This window comes from Seriola dumerili, unplaced genomic scaffold (genome assembly GCF_002260705.1).
Source record: "Seriola dumerili isolate Sdu_G_001 unplaced genomic scaffold, Sdu_1.0 BDQW01000801.1, whole genome shotgun sequence".
Lineage (NCBI taxonomy): Eukaryota > Metazoa > Chordata > Actinopteri > Carangiformes > Carangidae > Seriola > Seriola dumerili.
In genome coordinates, this window is record NW_019175056.1 from 216,585 (window position 1) to 237,845 (window position 21,261).

The 21,261-nt window shown below is 41.9% G+C and overlaps 1 protein-coding gene across 1 annotated transcript; it reads right to left on the reverse strand.

The window, feature by feature from the left end:
• Nucleotides 1-456: 456 nt before the first annotated feature.
• gabrd (gamma-aminobutyric acid type A receptor delta subunit) lies at nucleotides 457-21,129 on the reverse strand. The gene is made up of 9 exons (XM_022765985.1): nucleotides 20,707-21,129; nucleotides 10,134-10,249; nucleotides 7,775-7,842; nucleotides 6,173-6,393; nucleotides 4,805-4,887; nucleotides 4,436-4,573; nucleotides 3,817-3,972; nucleotides 2,509-2,720; nucleotides 457-1,547 (listed from the first exon to the last, which is right to left on the reverse strand). Exons 1-9 carry the CDS (start codon nucleotides 20,772-20,774, stop codon nucleotides 1,221-1,223), a joined length of 1,389 nt encoding a protein of 462 aa, XP_022621706.1. The 5' UTR covers nucleotides 20,775-21,129; the 3' UTR covers nucleotides 457-1,220.
• Nucleotides 21,130-21,261: the final 132 nt, after the last annotated feature.

Below are 21,261 nucleotides of genomic sequence, written 5' to 3' on the forward strand. Positions count from 1 at the left end.
AAAGATCAAATTAAAATGTAGTAAGAAAAGTCCAGAGAGTGCAGTGATTACCACAGAGGAAGTTCCGCTACGTTGAATCTAATAAGAAAAGCATGACGTTCTCTGACTGGGAAGCAGTGGTGCTTTCTCATCCCCAAAATTTCCTAAAATCAATTTCCCAGTTCAGACGAAGAACAGACAAGAGACTGGAATTATTAATAGAGCACAAGGCTGTGAGATGAACATGCAAGTCAATTATTCATAATCCCTCAAATTAGAGCCTTCGTGTTGAAATAATATTCACTGCAGCTAAAAAATTTTGTTTTAAGAGATCCCGCATTCACAGAGCGTCTGTCAGGAGGGATTTCAGCATTTATTATTATTATATTATTATTATTCATACCCAACAACCATTGGGATTTTAGATTCAAGTAAACATTTGAAGACACACACACACAGGTAGTGGAGGAAGTCATTTAATGGTGAGGAAACAGGCAGAACTGGCAGAAGGAGATAAGACACTCCTAAACAAAACAAAAAAATGACTTGGAAAAAAAAAAAAAAAAAGGGTGGAGGACCAAAGGAGAAAGAGCAGGAGAGGGAGGGGTGGCGATGACTGGGGACGAGGGTGCGTGAGTTATCAGCCATGCAGAATAGTAGTACACCTCATCTTGTTATCCTCTTGTTCGGGCGGCGCGTTTTCTCGTGGAGATAACGGGCGGTTCACTCCGGATCGTGGCTTGGAGTCAGTTCGGCTAACTATGCTTTTATTTGTGTTTGAAAGATGTGAGCCGGTGGTCGTCAAGCAGGATGGTTGGTTGGTCGGTCGGTTGGTCGGTTTGTTGTCGTGTCCCGTGTTGAGTTGAGTCAGTTCATGGAGCAGGATGACACGGAAGAATGTGGATGGTTGGTCGAAGTGTTTTCACTGAGCATGTGAGTCTCCAACAGGCAACACAGTCCTTTCGCCTTCATGAAAACACATATTTGTATTCGCACTTAAAGATGTGAAGTCCTGTTAACACTTTTTAAACTCATGACTACTTCCAATTAATTACCATATTTCCATGTTCACAGGTCGTAACACTTCATGTCTTCTGAAGTTGTTTTTTCTTTCCACTGAGGCCTGCAGTAGTTTATATTTCAGCTGCACCAGTCTGCCAGCACTGAAGTGGCACAGCTCCAGCAGTTTCTTATGTACAACCCTGGACGGCGGCCATTGGCACAGACCCGCTGCCTTCTCCTCACATGGTGTACGCCACCCAGTAGATCACGTTCACCACGGCGAACGTGAAAGGGAACACGGCCCTGGCGTAGATGTCGATGGTGTCGGCGTCGATGGGCTTGCAGACGCACTTGGAACAGCACTTCTTCTTCTCCTCCTCGCTCTCCTCCGGCTGCTTGGACCTTCTCCTCCTCGGCTCGGCCTCCTCGCTGCCCCCCTCCCCGGGGATCTCACTGCTGGAGCGCTGGGTCCGGCCGTGACGGCTGGAAATCATCACGCCCTGGTTCATGCCAGTGACCGACAGGGAGAACAGAACCATGGCCTGTTTGCCGTTCTTTACGATGGACTGTGGGGAGACACACAGAGGGACATGTTAGTGCTGTCTCAGATTAGTTTTCAGCAGTTAGCTCATCTGCTCTCTGCTGGACCGGTTGTGTTGTGTTCAGGAAAATGAGGAAACACACTTAATATGAAAAGACAGAAATGACGTTTTGAGTCCCTCCTCCTAAAAACTGCAGGTTTTACAATGTGGATAAAACATCTTCTGCTGTTTTCTTCATTACAAACACTTTCTGACAAAGCGTCTCTTGCTTTTGTCTTATTCTACTGGATAACTTTGGCGCCTCAGAGGTTCTTGGTCCTTTTTATTTGTCGAAACACTTGACATTTTAAACTCTAAACTTAATTTTTGCAACAAAAACACGTGATGTGTAGATAAGGAAACACGACGGTCCAGAACTGCACACAGCGCACATTTTTATTGATTCCTCAAATTCAAGTCTTGATTATCAAAGAAAAACTGGTTTATTGTGACCTGGGATGTTGCAGTGACATTAGTAAGTCATTGCAGTTTAACTCATATCAACACACACATATTGGTTTAAATCACACCACAGTAATATTCAGTTTCACTCACGTTTTTTGTTGTTACCCTCTTTTTTATTTTTGTTATTTCATTATTTAATATTTCTTTATTCGAAAGAAAGTTCATTAAAAAATAAAACGCAATCGAGACAGATCTTATTCTGAAGGTTTCTCCCAGTGAGATGAACGTCAGCAGCAAAGGAAACAGACAGTACGATGAGAGTCACTGTAACTCCCTGTGGAGCCATCTTCTATTTTCCCATTATGCTCTATAGAGATTCATTGTCTTGCTGAAGGTCAGTTGAATGGATCCTCGGACCCGGTCTATGTTTGAGAGGCACGCTCATTACTCACAACACCCCCCCACCCCCACCCCCACCCCCTCCTGCAGCTGAGCCCTGTTATCTGCTGATGGGATAACATGATGGGAGTGATTTCCTCACCTCGGAGCTGAGCTTGTTGGCCTTCACCTTGGCCTTCTCTTTGAGTCGGTAGTCAGCGTTGTAGTGAGCGAAGGCGTACTCGATGAGCGCCGCAAATACGAAGACGTAGCAGATCCAGAAGTAGACGTCTAACGCCTTGATGGCCGACGCTCGGGGCAGGGAGGAGCGGGCGCTCACCATCAGCGTGGTCATGGTCAGAACAGTTGTGATGCCTGGAGAAAGAACAGAGGAGGACAGATGAGGCTGTGAAACATCTGGAGCAGGTTCTGTTCAACCATGTTGTTCGGGGGGCCACGAATCCTGACGGCTAAGGGCCCCGGACATTTCCCACAGCTATTCTCACTCCGTATGTGCACATGACACAACAAGCCACCACATTTAAAAGCTTTTATTTTTGCCACATTGCAGAAGAAGCCTCATCATTACCTGAGAAAGAAAATAAATAGGCCTCCTTTAAGGAATCAGGCAGAGTGGTTCATTTGATTTTCTGTGCAACACACGCTGCGATATTAATAAAAGTAAACACATAGCTTTCTACGACGCATCATGTCAGCTGTCTGGGGCATCATTTGGTTAATTCTGACATCTCTTACTTTTAAGTGACAAACAGAAGGTAACGACAGAGGAGAGCAAAGAGAACGAAAAAGTTCGAGACGAACTGAACTTGCCTGTGAATTTGAAGCAAACAAACACAAATTAAAGTTGAAAGTTGGGAACATTTTGACAACAGATGTTGCTGTTACTGCCTGGGACTGTAAAACTGTTTACCGAGAAGGCTGCTGCATCATTAGAGGATTTATTGCAGCAAAAATATCAGTTTTTCACATGATTTAGGTCTAAAAATTTTATTTATTTGTAATTAAACAATTTCATGGTTCAACGCTGGTGATCCTCTGACTTTTCCTCGGCAGCAGCTTGACGTTCACATCAGTGGCTGTAAGTGAAATGTCTGAACAGCTGTTGGATGGACTGTTATTAAATTTAGTACAGCTATTTATGTCTCAGAGTGAACACTTTGTGTTTGTGTCTAAAAGTTTACAAAACTAATGACTTTTCCCATCAATTTTAGCTGTTTTTTGTATTTAACGCTACTCAAATAGTGAATATTAGCATGCTAACATGCTAATCTAAGATTGCAAACATGGTAAACGTTACACCTGCTTAGCATCGGCATGTTGGCATTGTCATTTCTTTCTGGGTTCATTGTTTTTCTTTTACTTGGTTTAACACGTCACCACATTTCTATTCTAGTCACGACTTTCACATTTTCAGAGAATTTAAAAGAGTCCTAATCGAACTGATACCAACCTAAGGATACACGAGCAGGGACTGCTGATTGGCTGATCCAAAAGGACACCCAAGACATGGCAACCAGTAATATCGAAGGCATGTATGACTGGATGATGTAGACGCCTCGGTTGCGTCTCAGCTGGAAGCGAAGACTGAGCCGAGGGAATCGTCCCGCTGGGGAAGAAGAAAACAGACGCCATGTTTAATTCCTTTAGCGAAGAAGCTAATTATCCATCAGGAAAATATCACAGAGAACGTGTGTTTGCAGGCTTGTGCCACTAGTGGCGAAACTTCAAGATGTGAGATGTTAAGTTGGTGTTGCAGACTGTGTTTTCCCAGCAGCAACTCCTATCATCTCCTAAACCTCCTGCCTGGCTCAGCAGCAAACCTGGCTTGATCCATTCCCTCTATGCATCAAATATAAACACAGAAGCGCCTGAAGTTAAGAAAACAAAACAAAACTCTCGCTTCAAAAAGAATCTGCAGAGGTTTCCAACACGAGACGAGCCAAGTCCAAAAACTAGTGCTTAATGCATAAAACACAGAGGAAAACGTGCAAAGGGTTTTTTCAGAGAGGTTGTTGCTGGAGCCAAACCTGACACCTGGAGAAACACAGGAAAACAAGATGAATGCTCACCAGATTTGAAGTTCATCATCTCAGTGACGAATCGATAGTCCGTGATGGTGAACTGGGAGAGCTCCAGTTTGTCCAGGCCGTGGATGTGTCTCTGACTCTCCGACCAGTGATACACGATGTCCTCTGAGGAGTAACCGTCTGGGGTGAAATGACAGATGACGACCAGACATTTAATCAGCGCAACCCACAAGTGCTGAGCATGTAGCATTTTTCTCCCCGGCGCTGAGGAACAGTCGGAGCTCGTGATAATAACCCTTTATGGATGTCAGTGCGCTTGGACGGCAAAACGTTTCAGTAGTAAATCAAGAAAACAAATGTTTTTGTGCTACAGGATGTGTGGAGGAGAGCTGAAGGTAAACCCCAACTTACAGCTTTCTAGGTCCAGCATGCACTCCTGTTCATCCATGGGATACTTGGTCAGGTCCATGTCACACGCCACTGTTGAAGTGATTCTAGGAAAGAAAAGAAAGAAACTCTTCTTCATATTCACACAGTTGGATCCATTCATATCTGGTATCTTTCCAATGAAACTAAAATCCTGTATTGTCAGCTGAACAAGAGCTCAGTGATTTATTAGAGGGGCTGTTTGTGAGCTTTCTCTGCCCCTGGATGAGGTTTCTTGGCGGGAGCAGGCGGCGGTGGTTGTCATTCGCCAACAGCTTCAGCCAAGACAAGAGGTTATAAGAGAGAGCTGCAGGGATGGCGTGTTTTTTGTTGTTCGACCCGGATGTTAGCGTCATCCTGGTTCCCTCAACAAAAAAACTGTGTGACAAACAACAGTTTCTGGTCCTGACAGGTTCAGTTCAGCAGGTTCATCTTCACTCATGAAGCCTAAATACAATCAACAGAAGTAAAAAGCTAATGTTAGCCTATAAACCCAAGACACCACGGTCACATGACTTCAACGTCATCACCACCGAACTACAACTTGTAGTTTGATTCTCTCTGACAACCTCTGTGGTCTCATTAAGACACTTGTTAGCCTTTTTTAACAGACGTAGAAGCTTAAAGAAAATCAGGACTGGAGTAATTTACTGATGTATTTTATGTCGTTTTATGACCTATTCAAAAAAAGTGCTAAAATACAACTAACTCCTGGGTTTTAGGACTCATTCCTGCGGCGCTCCATACACCTTCTGAGCTTCGCTGCGTCTCCGGGCAGATCGGAGGCCGCAGTGAGTCGCTATCTGAAAGTGACGACGACGGGGGCTAGCTGGTTAGCGTGCTAACTTCAGTAGAAGAAAAGACGTGATAGAGACAAGAGTTAACTTTGGTGTTTCTTTTTAACATTTCTTTAAACCTTAATCACAGAGGTGACGGATTAGAGAGCAGCAGCAACTGTGGCCCAGGGGTTGAACCGGTTTTGATTTTTGTTCAAATTTCATGGTTCCTTGCCTATTATTACACACTAATGCCTGATTTTAGCTCTTTCGATGATTCACTTTTCCTTTGCCTTCACCACAAACACAGATTGTTTTAAGTCCAGGAAGTTACCACAGGGTAAACAGTTTACTCTCAGATTGTCCTGAGAGACTTTGATGCATAAAGACAACAAACAAGAGACAATCTGTTCTCCCAAATGTCTGCGAGATGCACTCAAAAGCTTAAAAAGAGGATAATTGAAAATCTAAAACAAGCAAGAATAAGAATGTAGAAGGAAGAAAGGTGAACGCGATAGCACCCAGATATATAAACTGGAGCGGTGAGGAGTCTCGCCGGTGGACTGTTCGCTCGTACCGGCTGCTGTACAGAATGACCCCGTTGGGCTGCAGGCGGATCAGCTTGTTCTCCACGGTCACGTCGTGGAACCAAGCAGATTTGGCGTTGACGATGAAAGTGTCGGGGAGCCACAGCTTGTCCACGAAGCGACTGTCCAACCCCAGCGTCTTGTTGGTGTGATTGTAGGACAGGCGGTCATCGTGCCAGCTCTGCCGCAGGAACACGGTCATGGTGTATTCCTGCCAGGAACAACAACACACAACCACGTGGACACACACACACACACACACACACACACATACACACACACACAAATATAACGGCTGAGTCATGGGAATGAGCTGTACAGTATTAAGAGAAAAAAAAGATTTAAAGTTATTTCTTGCTTCACTACAGTCACTATAGAGCCAAATAAATACAAAACTTAAAGGGAAACTCCACCAATTTTATACATAAGGATATGTTTCTTCAACACGAGGAGCAGCTTTCAGCCTGTCAACACTTGAATAATGTCTTTTGTGGCTTTAGAAGAGTTTTGTCAACTCTGACAAAAATTACAGGAAGTGTGAGATTCAGTATTTTTGGAGCTTGACCCAGAAAAAAAAATCAGAATATCTTGTCCTCTTCTTAACTGAGTGCAAAAGTAAAATTGCTGGGCAAAGTCTTTAATTATTTTAATTTGGTGGAAAATGTTTTATCAAATATGTTTTTATTGAGCCAAAGGAAGTTACACAGACAGTAAACTGTTATAAAATGATATTAACGTACATTCACAGGTATAAAACAGATGGTTTAAAGGTATAAAGATTGTCCCTGGGATTTGAACATTATCCAAGATAAACAAAAATAAATAAGTGAACAAATAATGAAATAATTACACTAGATGTAAATGTAAGATGTAAATTCACAAAAAATAAATGTGTAAGTGATAAATAACAAATAAGGGATTAAAGATGAATCTGAATGTAAGAGTGGAAACAACCTTTATCTTCCCTCTTAGATTTCCTCATTTCCTAAACCTCTCCTGTTTCCCTGTCCCTTAAAGAAACAGTGTAAACATGGGTTTCAACTGGGAAAACTATATGTGTAAGGTGTAAAATAAAGGGTTGCCACATAATTTGGTGGAAATCTAAAACCATTTATTAGAAATGTAGTTATTATGCTTCACTACAGCGGAGGAAGAAGCTGATTCTGATGTCATCTGTATCAAACCCATCACTCTTCTATTTGTAAAACACCTTATGAATTTACCCTGATTTTCATCTTTGGTTGTTGGACTTTCTTTCCAATGTTGAAGCAGGAAAAATGATGAATTTGTTTGTTTGGACTAGAATCAAAGCCTCACACACACGACGTGAATCGTCCCACCAGCTTTTGGTTCTTACGGCACGAAATCCATGAAAGTATCAAATTATCTAACAACTCAGCCGATGTGTCACACATGTTCACACTGAGTACTTTCAAACCCTCAAGTGGGATAAATCAGGATTATGCAAATAGAGAATCTTTGATCTTTGCTGCAGTAAAGTGGAGTTTAGGGACGATAAAGAACCTCAGAGGGAGAAAAAAATTAAAAATAAATAAAAACAGGGAAGGAGAGAGAGTGACCGTATACTTTACCATGTTGGCTTCTGAGATGTGGTCAATGCTGGCCACCTCGATAGCCATGGCCACGTTCACTGGTGGACCTGCGGGGGGAGAAGTGAGAAAAGAAGGCAAACGTCCCCCGTCCCCCCCTACACGCACACGCACGCACGCACACACACACACACACACACACACACACACACACACACCTTCTCTGCTCACTCTGGATCCATCAGTCCCTCCCATCCTCACTCCCATCACCCATCTGTTTCCCTCCCACGTCTCAAGCACTCCTACAGCGCATAGAGATTAAGCATTATCCAGTTTAACCATGCTAAGTGGCACATCACACTGTGGGCATTCAGAAACAGCACTGGGCTTTCATGGACTCACACGCACACACACACACGCACACGCACACACACACGTCGTAGTGTCTTCACTTCATAGTTTGCCATATGATTAGCATGGAGTGATCCCCTGTGATCGGACGCTCGAGGGCAGAAACTACGAGGCGGCTCTCTGATGCAGAACAGAAAAAAGGCTATTTATACTGAACATTAAGGAATCATACATTCCCATTCCCCACCAGTCAACACCGTCCCATAACCGACTCTGCTAAATGATATTCTATTGACCATGCACTGCGTGTACAGTGTGAGGTGATTTACAGTGGCAGGTTTACTGTACGCCAAGGTCAGCAGGGGAGATGAGTTTGGCTGATTTACATAGCATCCTCCAGTGGCGGTGCACGGATTAATAATAACATATTCATCTTACAAAACGCCATTTACGATGCTATTTATAAAATGGAAACGTTTGCATTGTGCACAGTCTCACCATTAATCCACTGCTTTGTTTATGTAAATTCATTTTGTTTCATAAAACTTTAATGCAACGTACGTTACACAAATGAGGCCAGATTCACAAATGTGTCGTGTGCCGTGCAAATGCAGTAACAGCGCATTTGCAAACAGCATCCACAAATGTATTTGCACTCGGGAAATTATACCAGCACTTAGCTACTGATACATGTTGTGGCCAAAAGAGCTGAGCAGCAGGAAAGATGTAGTTTTCATTTGCTTGTGCTTTGTCAAGTTGTAGTTTTGTTGAGCTCTCTGGGCCACTGTAGATGTAGCATAAATAAATCGAAGCATTCCCACCGTGCTGCTGAACACGGCCCTGGTTGTTTTAGGGATATTCTTCCAATGTTTTAATGATGTTTAACTCTTATTTTGAAAGTCTGGAAAAATTATTTAGGGGAAAAAAAAGCATCTGCCGATTTATAAATGTAATAGTGTAATATAAATGAATATAGTGTAAAAAAAATTGTTTTTCAAAATACAGTGGGATTCACACAATATGCTAAATATTAATCATATTAATAAAATGATGTGCATTTATGGAATTCTGAGTTCCCCATCAAATGATTGAGAAGAAAAAGCTCCACAAATATCATTTAAGATGGATTTATGTCTCCCAAGAAAAATCTAAATATTGTTTTATATAACGGATTTTTGCATCAGCTCCAATGTGAAATCCACTGGACTGCTCCAAAAAAATATTTCTGAGTGCAAAGTCATATTTGTGAATGTTATTTCATTTACAAAACAAATTTATGAATCTGTTTTTTTTTTTTTATTTGTGTAAGTTTCGTGTTTATTTGATGTTTTATGACACAAATATAACTCCACATAAAAGGCCATGAGATATGAGTTGAATGAAGGGAATTACCCCAAATAACACACATGATTCCCTAATGGTCATAACAGCCCTTCCTCCTGGAGCTTCATGTTCACATTACATCAATAGGAATGTAGTGACCACATGATGCTGCGTTATGATGATCAGCGTAGGCGTGTAAGTGCACAGGGCAGTGTGTGTGTGTGTGTGTGTGTGTGTGTGTTGATAGCAGCGCTCCTGATCCACATTTTCACCTTTGCTCAGCTGAGTTAAGCTGTGAGATTGAGAAATCTATCGCTGTGGTCATTGGATGTTTCACATCTTGCAGCCATTCTTAGCAAAGTCTCCAGAGCAGTGCACATTGTTTGCACCACCCGCCTCCCTCTTGTCCTTGAAGGGCATCGTCCTCGATAATCCCTTCAGCAAAGCTTCTCTTCACCTACATGGTTTTTTTTTTTTTGTGTCCTTAACAAACGATTCACCTTAACTGAAGAGTCGAAGCAGGTGTTTACAGAACTTAAATACAGATTTGTTCTAATCTTGTGCAAGAAAGAAACAAAAATAAAGACACCTCTCGGGATAATGGAGCTGGAAAATGAGATGTAAACGTCCATGTTGGCGTGTCTTGGTCAGGTTATGCTAAGGATGGCTGTAAATGTGAGGGGGTGAAATGCAACCCAACGCCACGAGCAGTAGATCTCATACTCACCTCCTATCCCAGGGCGAAAATTTCTGGCATAGCCCTTCATTAAATCATCCAGATTAGGTAACCAGGATATTTCAATGTCTGTACCTACATAGTCCCCAATGTCACTCAGCATGGCCCTAGAGGAGACAAACAGCAAACACAGCAGCCTTCAGCGCTCGTCCAGCCACAGCATGAGTCCACAGGAAAACCTGGCAGAGCCTCAGATACAGTCAGGAACATACAAACATAATAAAACACGTCTTTAAATACATGACACAATATTAGCTATGAACAAAAACATTTTACAACTGAAGAGAAAACATTAAAGGTCACTGTAGTAAAAGAGGGTTTCTCAAACCTTTCTGGCCCCTGCATGACTTCAGCTTTCGGTTAAACACACTGACGTATCATCATATCATCCTGTTTTATTTTGTAATCACTTCCCTCACTGTGTGTCGGGTGTTAGTTTTACTTCCTGTCTTTGTCCCGTTTCCCTCCAGTGTGATTGTCTGTCCCGTCCTGACGTGTTTTCACCCTGAGTGCAGCCTTAAAAACTCAAATTCAATATCAAAATATTACAAACCTACTTTATCACTTTTTTTATTTGTAGATTTGCAGATGTCCTCAACACCTGTTTTTTGCAAACATGAAATGTACACAAAAACATTTATTACATGATTATTTCATACACAATAACATTCTGAAACTAAGTGAGAGACAAAGTGTGTTATTTTATATTTATTTATGTAAATGTTACGCTATCAATCCACATTTCCTAAATCTCCACTGTTTTCAATTAATTATGACATTGAGTCGATTAAATTTGCAACAGTAAGAAAAGAAATGTGTATATATATAATTAATCTGCATCATAAAACATTTAAAGAGACTTAAGTGGGATAACTTATTCATACCCTTTGTTTTTATGTTTTACTTTATTCAACACGGGGGTTTTAAATCTTTAAGTAATAGTAAATAAAGGTGAGAATGTGACGCCCTGTGTGTCATCATTAGCAGCTCGCCATTTGTTGGAAGTTTTTGCATGAAAATGATCAAAGACACTGAATGTCAAAAAATCTGCACATGTAATAACATGCAGAAGTCGCGCTGGTTAAGACCTGGTTGACGAAGCTGACAGCAGATTCAGATCCATCAGTGTAGCTTCAGGACTTCACACAGCTCAGTGTGAACATCACGCTGTGAGTCCACGAGCCTCAAAAGCTTTTCGTTTCAATTCAAATACTCTCACTCGACTACAGAGCTGCATTTAGTAACTTTCATCCTGATGGAGTTATAACACACTTACACACTTCTGTCTCCGGTTTGGGAGCGTGACACCTCGATTCAAACAGAACTTGTGCTTTTTTTTCATCCCACTAACCTCTCAGGAGGGAATAGCAGTGAAATTAAAATCTATTTTCTGGTATAAAGGGAACCCCCCCACCCCCTCTGGAGCGCTAAGGGACTGCTGCAGGGCCCAGAGCCCACACTGACAGCCTCAGCCTGGGTGTATTTAACAAGAGCAGCGCAGCTCAGATACCACCAGGTGGCAGTTTTGCATTCCTGTAAACACCCAGCATGCAGACACACACACACACACACACACACACACACACAGCACAGCACAGAGCGGACCTCTGTGTGTTTGAGTCGATGTCAGCTCAGTATCAGTCTGTCGTTGGTGCTAATGTTTCAATAATACGCTGTCACTGAATACAGGCGGAGCTTTACAAACAATACATTTCAGATGTAGAATCAAATCTTGGAGGACCTGACCCACGTGCAGCTGATAAGTGGAATAAAATTGAGGGTTTCAGTGACATTCAAGGTCACAAAGTGCCAGTGGTCGCATTGCCAAGGAAACAGGCCACATTATTTTTGACCAACGAATGAAAAGCCCTTCAGTGACCTTTGAAGTCAGGCTGGCATTTGAGGAAAGTCGACCTCCTAGAAAGCAAAGCATCACACACACACACACCCCCCCCACCCCCCCAGGTACGTGGACAAACCGAAAAACTGACCTCCGCACACGCACAACACAAAAACATCTGGCTCTCTGTACAAACACACACACATTTCTGCCGTGTCATTAACATTTCCTGAGCGGATCCATTTTGTAGCGGCGGATGTATTTTTAGTCTGGCAATCACTGTCACGTCTCAAAATAAATGGGAGCACTGAGTGAATTCATTAATCACTATGTGACTCCTGGATTTCTTCACTAATTGGCACTTTCTAAATTTGGAAACGAAGAGCTTTTCCTTCAAGAAATCCGTTAACACGCCAAGGTCAGACGGGCAGTGTGTGTGGAAGTGTTCGTCTGCTGGGGACAAGTCCTACAGCGTGAGACTTTTTATTATAATATGATATGAATTTTACATTACCTCGCTGTATCCTGTCTCTGGTGATCAGATGAACAGGTTTACTGTGACTTTATAGTATGTGTCACACTTTTCTTTTTTCTTATCTTTATTGATTCCAGAGTGATTCGAGTTTATCTTTCAAGTCTTTTAAAACAACAATAATGATGGTTTACAAAATGATAATTAATAAATTACTTAAACAAACAGACATATATCAACACATTTATATACATACTTACGTACCTGTGAATCTCAATAAATAAATAAAAGTGTAAACAGTCTCATTTGGTAAATTTAAGGAACTGGGTTGTCAGGTATTGATTCCAAAAATTTGAGAAATGAATCCCATATTTTAGGAAAAATAGGACTTTTTTTTTATTTGATCATCAAGAAAGTTCATTGATCCAAAGACAATCTAAGATGGTGCACAGGTATATTTCATACTTAGTGTTGCAGTCCCCGACCTTTTTAAAGCCTTTAGTCTGTGCGGTTTCCCCGCTGCGAGCTGTATTTATAGTTACAGATTACTAAATATAACTTTTATCCCGGGGCGGCAGTAAAACAAATTTTCCCTTTAATGTCCAATTAATGGATTTTGACTTTCTTTACACATAGTTCTTCTGTTTTTCCTACACATATCAGAAGCGTGTCACTTCCTGTGCACAAAAGTGAAATTAATAAATCTTCTCTCCTTGATTTATTTATTTATTTATTCATAATTGCTGCATATAAGCAAAATGAACATGTGCACATGCAGGGTCGAACATTTGATTTTCTCTCTGGGGAGATTCACTAAACATTTCCCCTCTCTCTACCCTCCATTCATGACAAACAATTGATGGTGCGTGTGTGTTTTCTCTTCCTCTTGTATTTCATTTTCATCATACGTCTCTCCCGAGGCCTGGATCTCACACCCTTCTGTTTGTGAGCTAACATTAAACAGATGGGGGGATAAGAAGGAGGAGAGAGGGAAGACAAACAGAGACGGCCTTGCTCAAATTCATGGCGTCTTTTCTTTTGTGATCGTAATGTGCAGCACACACTAACGAGCCTAATTAGTTTTTATAGGCTGACGCTGCTCGTTACCTGAACATGTGTAAAGCGTCAGTCCCCTGATCCTCTCTCTGTCATTCACTGCTTCACGTGTTTTATTGGCATCAGTGTGAAATTACAACAACGTGACACAACAGTCACGTCAATAAAACATGAATAAGTTGCACATATCTGTGTGTGTGTGTGTGTGTGTGTGTGTGTGTGTGTGTGTGTTTGCACTACATTAGCTTACAGCGATAATAAATAGGGTCTCGGTTGCTTTTCATCTGAGCAACAGATCTTTTTACTACATTACAATCACATTAGACACTTAGGTATGGAGTCCCAGAAGCGACAATACAGAAATACTTGAATACCTTTAATACTTTACAAAATGAATTTTGTATTTCAGTCTTGTATTTATCGTCTGATGTCTTGGTCGTAGTACACGTTTATCACTTGCCCATTTTACCCACATCCATAGAAAAACAGAGGATACTGCGAAGGGAAAGGAGAAATTGATCGACATTTTATCGACAAAAAATAGGAAAAAAATAATGTTTTAAAAATGTAAAAATGTGTATTTGTGGCTTCTGGAACTCCTGATGTTTGTTTATTTTTCTTTAGTCTTTACGGCAATCAAACAAAATGGAGCTGAGTGTGTCCCAACAACTCCGTCTCCTCGAAATGATGCTTCAATTAAATTCTTTTTGTAAGAATCTAAAACCTACGTTGTTGTCTAGTCTTCTCAGTCCTTGCCTTTATCGGCACATTGCTGCGCTATCTCTTAGCATGTTACTGCTAACAAGTGTCAATCAGAGGTGTAGCTTCAAACCATCAGCAGGAACTGGTCACTTTATCGCCGGTAATCAGAGGCAACTCTAGAGTCCACCAATCAGCATCCATCACCAAAATGTACAAACTCTAAACATTTCTTTTATTATTCCAAACGTTCAGCTTAGAAGAATTTTCTAAATACGTCGTCACATTGTGAATAACCCACATTATAAGGCCGGTGCTCATCAACACATAAAAGACGTTTCCTACTGAGCGCGGTTGTTGTTTTCTCGCAACAATTAAGCTCCTTTTTCTCATAAGAGCAGGAAGCGACACGTCGCCCGACTCTTTGGGCGGAAATGATCTGCTCTCCTTCTCTGGACTGACACTCGACCAATCACAAGCCAGACAGAGACGTACCTCACGACCAATCACAGATCCCCGTTGTGTTTTTTCCCTTCAGGGAGGTTTCCTACTGGAGTCGTTGTTTAAGATGGAGGGAGCTGCATTTTGAGACTGTGTGTATGTTTGTGTTTATACTTTTTATCTTTAGTCTGAGCCTGTTTCTTTCCTCTGCTCTTGTATTGAGAGAAATTCCAGTTGAAATCTGCGGCAGAATAAGATTTTATGATACAACAAATGTTATAGAACAAGCAGAGCTACGATTTAGCATTTCATCCCCGTGTATGGCTTTTGGTTTCTTCTTGTAGGACAAGCCATTTTTATTCTGTCAGACTCTAATAGAAGGATTTTGTTGACTTGACTGGAAATGACTGGCTGATTTAAGTTACTGTGAACGTTCTCTGTTAACTTGTTCATTATTATTATTATTATTTTCAAAAATATAAAAACCAATGATTTCAGCACAAGGAGAAAATATAATGTAGGCCACTGTTTCTTGACATCCTCTCTCTGTGCAGAGGTCAAAGGTCATCTGAAGAACAGATTTTCAAGTCTGAACCCTGATCCTCTGTTTACTGGATGGAGTCTCTATCTCGTCCTGATAAGTGCAGTGATGGAGTCTGCGGGATGCAGAGCTGCTGTTGGAGCAGGAAGGTTTCTCCTGGTCAGAGCGGAAACGCTGCGGGGCTCGTGTTCAGGTCAGTGAGTGATTTTAAAGAGCCTGAAGAAACGGAGCTTTCTCCAAATTTAAATAATGTGACATTTGGTCTTGAACAGCTTCCATCACTGGATGAGCGTCATGTTTCCTTCACTGGACTAAACTGAGCTAATAAGTGTTGTGACTGTAGGATGAACTGCACAACTACAGAATATATTTTTACATACTGGTGTTCACAGCACAGGAAAAACCTCAATTACAATTTGTAGTTGAACTATCTACCACTGATTTTATTTTTTCTTGTTCAGTATCACAGAACATGATACTCAGTTGTTTTTAATCATTTATTTATTAATTGTTATTGTGGAGCGCCGCTTTAATAAAGGAATAACTTGTATTTTCCTACAATGAATTGTTTTTCTACACCAAATTGTTTCTATTTATTCTTTTTTAAATCTGATGATTTTATGACGTATCTGTAACTTTTGAAAAGTGCTATATAAATAGGCAAATATTAATAATAATAATAAGAAAAATAATACAATAAAAACTAATAATAATATAATACACTTCTCTATACTCTACAGTGAGTCATCCCTTGTGGCTTCAATTCAGTGTCCATCATGTGAAAGTTTTCAGCTGCAGGATATAAAAACTCCCCAGAAACAAAGAGGAAAAACCCCAATTTATACAAATTAATTAATATGTATGAGGTCATCAGAATTTGAACATTTTTGAACATATTCAACGGGTAAATGAAACTGATTGGAGTAAACAGTTTCCTTCCACGTGGTGCATCACCTTGAATTGAGTAGGAGGCTTTTAGTGGAAGCTCTGAAGCGTCCCTGCACCACCTCACCCTGCAGCAAGAGCAGAGTCAGGCTTCAGAGCCAGTTCCTGCAGCCAGTGGAACATGATCAAATCACTGTGTTATTGGGGAAATGTACTCTCTGGACAGGGGGGGGGGGTTATCTGCTGACTCAGCCTCTCATGCGGATTAGTCAGGACGTCGGTGTCACCTGAGTGCAGGTGTAAGGACGAGTGTGACGGACCAGAGAGATCGTGAAATGGCGGGATTAAATCCTGCTGCATTACGTCTTGCTAAACTATAATCTGGACATCTCTCATGTGTCCACAAGAAAACAAAATGTCTCTCTGCCTGAAGAGCTGACACACGACACTGAGCGTCTCTTTCCACCTTGTGAGATAAACAAATATCCTTCACACCACTGGTCAGTGAAAATATAATGAAACTGAAACAACTGCAGCTCTCATGCAAGGTCAGATTAACCCGCCACGACCCCGGGGCCAAACTGAGCCGTGGGAGGACTGTGTTGATCTCCCCACTCCTCCCACTCTCTGTGCATATGATACATTTATATTTTCTGCATAATTTTTATTTGTATTTTTTAATTATATTTTGCAGAGAAACCGAGAGAAGCACTCTTGTCATGGAAACTAGCTGACACCACTTCTGTGTGAAACAGTGACCTTCTGCTTATTCACAAACAAATTTATCATCCATCAACATTCTTCTTTCCTCATTTTCCAGGCGCTGCTGTTGTTCCTTACTGTCACATAACTATAATATCTTCTTTCCACTTCCTGTCAGCTGATGGTAGCCACACTGACCCACAATAACAGGCTCTATTTAAGGGGTCCAATCCTGAGAGTTGCCGTCTACGCTGCTTCGTGTCGTGATCTACGTCCCTCCTCTCACCTTCGTCGAGCAGATAGGAGCCTCACCGTTGACTAATCTGCTGCCATCACACCTGAATAAACTGTAGCTATATTAAGACTGCAGACTCAACACTTCATGTAGCTGCTTCACAATAAAAGCGTACCGCAGGTAAACCACTCAAAGATCTCTGTTGTTATGCGGCCAACAGGGTTAGCAAACAAACTGTTTACTCGTTCGAGATGAAGCCACGAGGGAACTGGGTTGATGACAGGGTGCAGATGACGGACTCCATGTCTTTGTGAAAACATGATCGAAAACACACTTTCTATCACAGCAGACGTTTTCAAGTCAAAGCAGGAAATGAATTCATTACTAACGACTGCATTTTGGGACCTAACTGAAACAGACATTGTTAATATCATACACCTGAGGTCTACAGACATTAAAGGGGCTATGTGTAGGTTTTCTCTGCCGCCATATACATGTATTTCTTGTCAAGAGCATCAGCCGTCGTTGTGTTTACAAGACGAGAGGTTATTATATGTCCTGTCAGCAGCTCTACGACTTCAGATTGGAAGCTACAGTGAGTCGCTATCGGAATGCGGCTAGCTGGTTAGCGTGCTAACATCAGTAGAGGAAAAGACGTGATAGAGAGAAGAGTTAACATTGGTGTTTGTTTCCACGTCTGCAGACAGCTGTTGGTGAGTAAAGGAATAAAGTTTGATGCTGAACTTGCTCAACGTTTCTGCTAGACTGGTAAGTAAACAGCTGTTAATGCTAATGTTAGTTATGTAGCAATAGCAAAGCTTACAACAGCTCCTTTAAAGGAAAAGGCTGGTGTCATTCTGTGCTTAAGTGAACAAAACCATAATTTTTCACTCTCTCAATACTTTCTGTCTTCTTTGGCTCTAAGCTCCAAATCAACTGGTTCCTACTGAAGATGTAAATCTTTGAGAAATGGTCACAAACATTTTTTTTTTTAAGTCTAAGTCACTCCTTAAAACAGCTGGACACTGCAGTTTTTAGCAAACATGAGTCAAACATTACAACATAGTGCATTTATGGACTAAATTCAACCTTATTATTAATATACATTTGGTGCATCAGTCCTCCAACCCTCTGATACGACCCACAGGAGCGTCTCCTGAAATAGCGCCCCTACAGCAGCGGACTTACCGGACCTCGGTTGTCATGGTTACAATAATAAACTAATAATAAACGCCGATTGTATCGAGAGCGGTGTACCTGCCTCCATCACCATGGTTACTATAACAACGTTCATGGCTTGGTCAGGTTTTAGAAAAAAGATGGTGATTTAGGTTAAAATAAGTACTTCATCAACATCGGATGGTCTTTGTTGTCATGGTTACAATAACAACAACGTGGTTACCTTTGTCGAACGGTCACGGATAATAGAAACAACATGGGAATCGAACACACCGCTCTCCTGTGTGGTATTCATCCACCAGCACCACCTCCTGACATGGACTCTGTCCCTCTTTATACTACGTCACCGACACTTTTCCCTTCGCTCCTGTCATCATTACTACGACCACTAGATGTCGCCTAGCAACTAAACGTAACCATGGGTCATAATAACCTGCTGCACAGACGACCTGGGGGCTCATCTGGAGTATTTCCAGCATCAGGTCTGTGTGTATGGAAATAGTTTTTGGATCTGAACAATAATCTTGTCGATGATTAAGTCTTTTACGGTGTAAATGACGAGTATCAAATATATCATCCTACATCCACCAAGGTTAAAACAACCAGTGAGATTCTTTGCTTTCTGAAGGATTTGTAACCATACGTGTTGTTATGTTCTACATTATTATCTCTCATTATTCTGTTTGAGGTGCTGTTGCCGTCCTCGACAGTATTCTTACAGCCCCCGTGCTTCCTGCTGTCTCTGTTGCAGGTATTACACCATCAGTTCGGCTACATGCAGACTGTGTTGGTGAAGTGAAGTGAAGGGTAAGTGACACTTCAGCTGGAAAAGAAAAGCTGTGAAATACACGCCACACCAAAGGTGGCGAGGCAGAGCTAAAGCTAAGCAACTTTTATGAAATGGATAAATGAGGAGCTAAAAAGAGAACCAGTGTAATTCTGTTCTGAGAGGAGGGGGGAGGCAGTTTGCAACTTTCAGCCACCAAAGGCAAAATAGCAGTGTGTGTGTGTGTGTGTGTGTGTGTGTGAGTGTGCATGATTGTGTGTGTGTGAGTGTGAGAGAGAGAAAGAGCTGACACATAATGAGGTGCAAGAAAAAGCCTACACTCTGCATTGTACTGAGAACAAAATAATAATAACAGCAGTGACTAGAGGCAGGAAAATCCAATTACAATAGCTATTACTCCCTCTGCTGGTGAACAGCCAAGAGGGACAATAGAAGCGATTTGCCCAAATTTCACCCAGAGCTTTAACAGCTTCAGCCTTTGCCCTTTTCAGCGGAGGCATGTGGGCTTTTGGGGGAAATTGGAGCTCAGTGTAGTTGATGCTGGTTATCCTGAGAATTGGATGCTGCTGAAAGCTTATGGACAGGACCGCAGGGGCATTTCAGCTGCGTACTACAGGCCTCTATAGAAAACATAAAAGTTTAAAGCACCAGAACTCGCCATCTGGTTTAGATACACCTGGTCGACAAAAGCATACTGTTTCGTATTCAAGATATCTGTGTAATCAGGTCATGGTTGGATTAAATGTCAATGCAGTGACTGTGTAAAAATGACTTTAAATAGCACTGAGTTAAGGGTTTTTCTCATCTCAAGAGGATCAATGCTCTCTCTATTTGATCATCTCACTTTCACCTCACTTTACGTCCTCATTCGAGTTCATTTTTAAAGACTAATTTTAGCAGAACGTGCACTGAGCAGGAGGCGTTGTGAGCCTCAGCCAGTCACATGTTTGTGATGGAAGCTGCCCATCTGACTCCAGCAGCACAACCTGCCTCAAACTCTCCAAACGGGGCATTTACATTAAAGCTGAGCAGCCCTGCTTAAATGTATTTGTCACAGAGGCCTCTTCTTATCCATCTGATATTTGCCCCCCCCCCCCCAACAGGCCTGGAGGTGGGTGACATTAACTGCCACACACACACAACAACACACCCACCCTCCTCAGCTTGCAGGCATCTCCATAAAAAAAACAAAATACATGCATTATGCAAATGGTGTCATCAGGTCCATGTGCCCGGAGGGGAAGCAGAGCAGAGAGCGGGCTTCAGGTTGTGCGCGTGCATGGAGTATTTTTTTAAGTATTTTTATGGAAGGATACAGAAGTTAAAGGGACGTAAATTGAATGTACGCAGCTTCAGGCGTCATGTACATTAATATTAATGAGGTGAAATCGTGGGAGGCGAAGCACAGCGAGCAGGAATAAAACTGACTAGTGATTTTTAATCGATTAATATTTATTTTTCAAAGGGATCAATGATTTTCAAGGTGATGTATTGGTTGCTATAGTGTAATGCATATTAACTCAGTGACACTGTAACGCTTCCCTCATGATATAACCATGATTCCCACTGGTTCCTTTGCCTTGACTTTGAGTTAATGCTACATCCAACTTTTCATTCCCCTCCTGAATCTTTAGGAGATGAGAGGATGAGGAGAGGAGGAGGTCATGGATGTAAGACACCTGCAAGAACTAGAAAAAAGAAAAAAGAAAAAGCAAGGCTGATCTCACCTGGTGAAAATATCCCCTCCGACAAAGAGCAGGGCAAGACTGGACAGCAGGAAAGTTGGGACCTCCATTCCACTGGCTTTATGATAAATAACAGTTTTATAACAAAAAAAGAAGAAAAGTTTCCCGGGTTTGGAACAATCGACGACAGAAGCCACAGAGTTTTATTTTAGCGCGCTCTTCTTCTCGTGATCCGGCGCCGCGGAGAAGAAAGTAAAGAGAAGCGCTGACACTGCTGAAGATGCTGAGGATGATGATGATGATGATGATGGTGGTGGTGATGATGATGATGATGACCCCATGATCAGCTGTTCCCCGATTCCTCCGCGTCCAGGAGGAGCGCACATGAGGAGAGAGCGCACCTATAAGGAAAAAGGAGGGGGAAAAAAAAAACTCCCGGTCCGACCGCTACAGCGCACCGATCCACCGCCGCTGCCGCTGCCGCCGCTTGTCCCCCAGCAACAGAGGAGAGAGAGAGAGAGAGAGAGAGAGAGAGGGGAGTGAGAGAGAGAGAGAGAGTCACTAATCTGTCGATCCCTCTGTTGCTTGGCCTCTAAA

Excerpts from the sequence above, each read along its gene's own strand:
- gabrd (XM_022765985.1), bottom strand. The coding sequence starts at position 20,774 with ATGGAGGTCCCAACTTTCCTGCTGTCCAGTCTTGCCCTGCTCTTTGTC. Across the intron at positions 7,843-10,133 it reads TTTTCGCCCTGGGATAGGAG|GTCCACCAGTGAACGTGGCC; the intron begins GTGAGTATGAGA and ends CTCCCCCCGCAG. Across the intron at positions 2,721-3,816 it reads CCCTGCTCGTGTATCCTTAG|GCATCACAACTGTTCTGACC; the intron begins GTTGGTATCAGT and ends TTCTTTCTCCAG.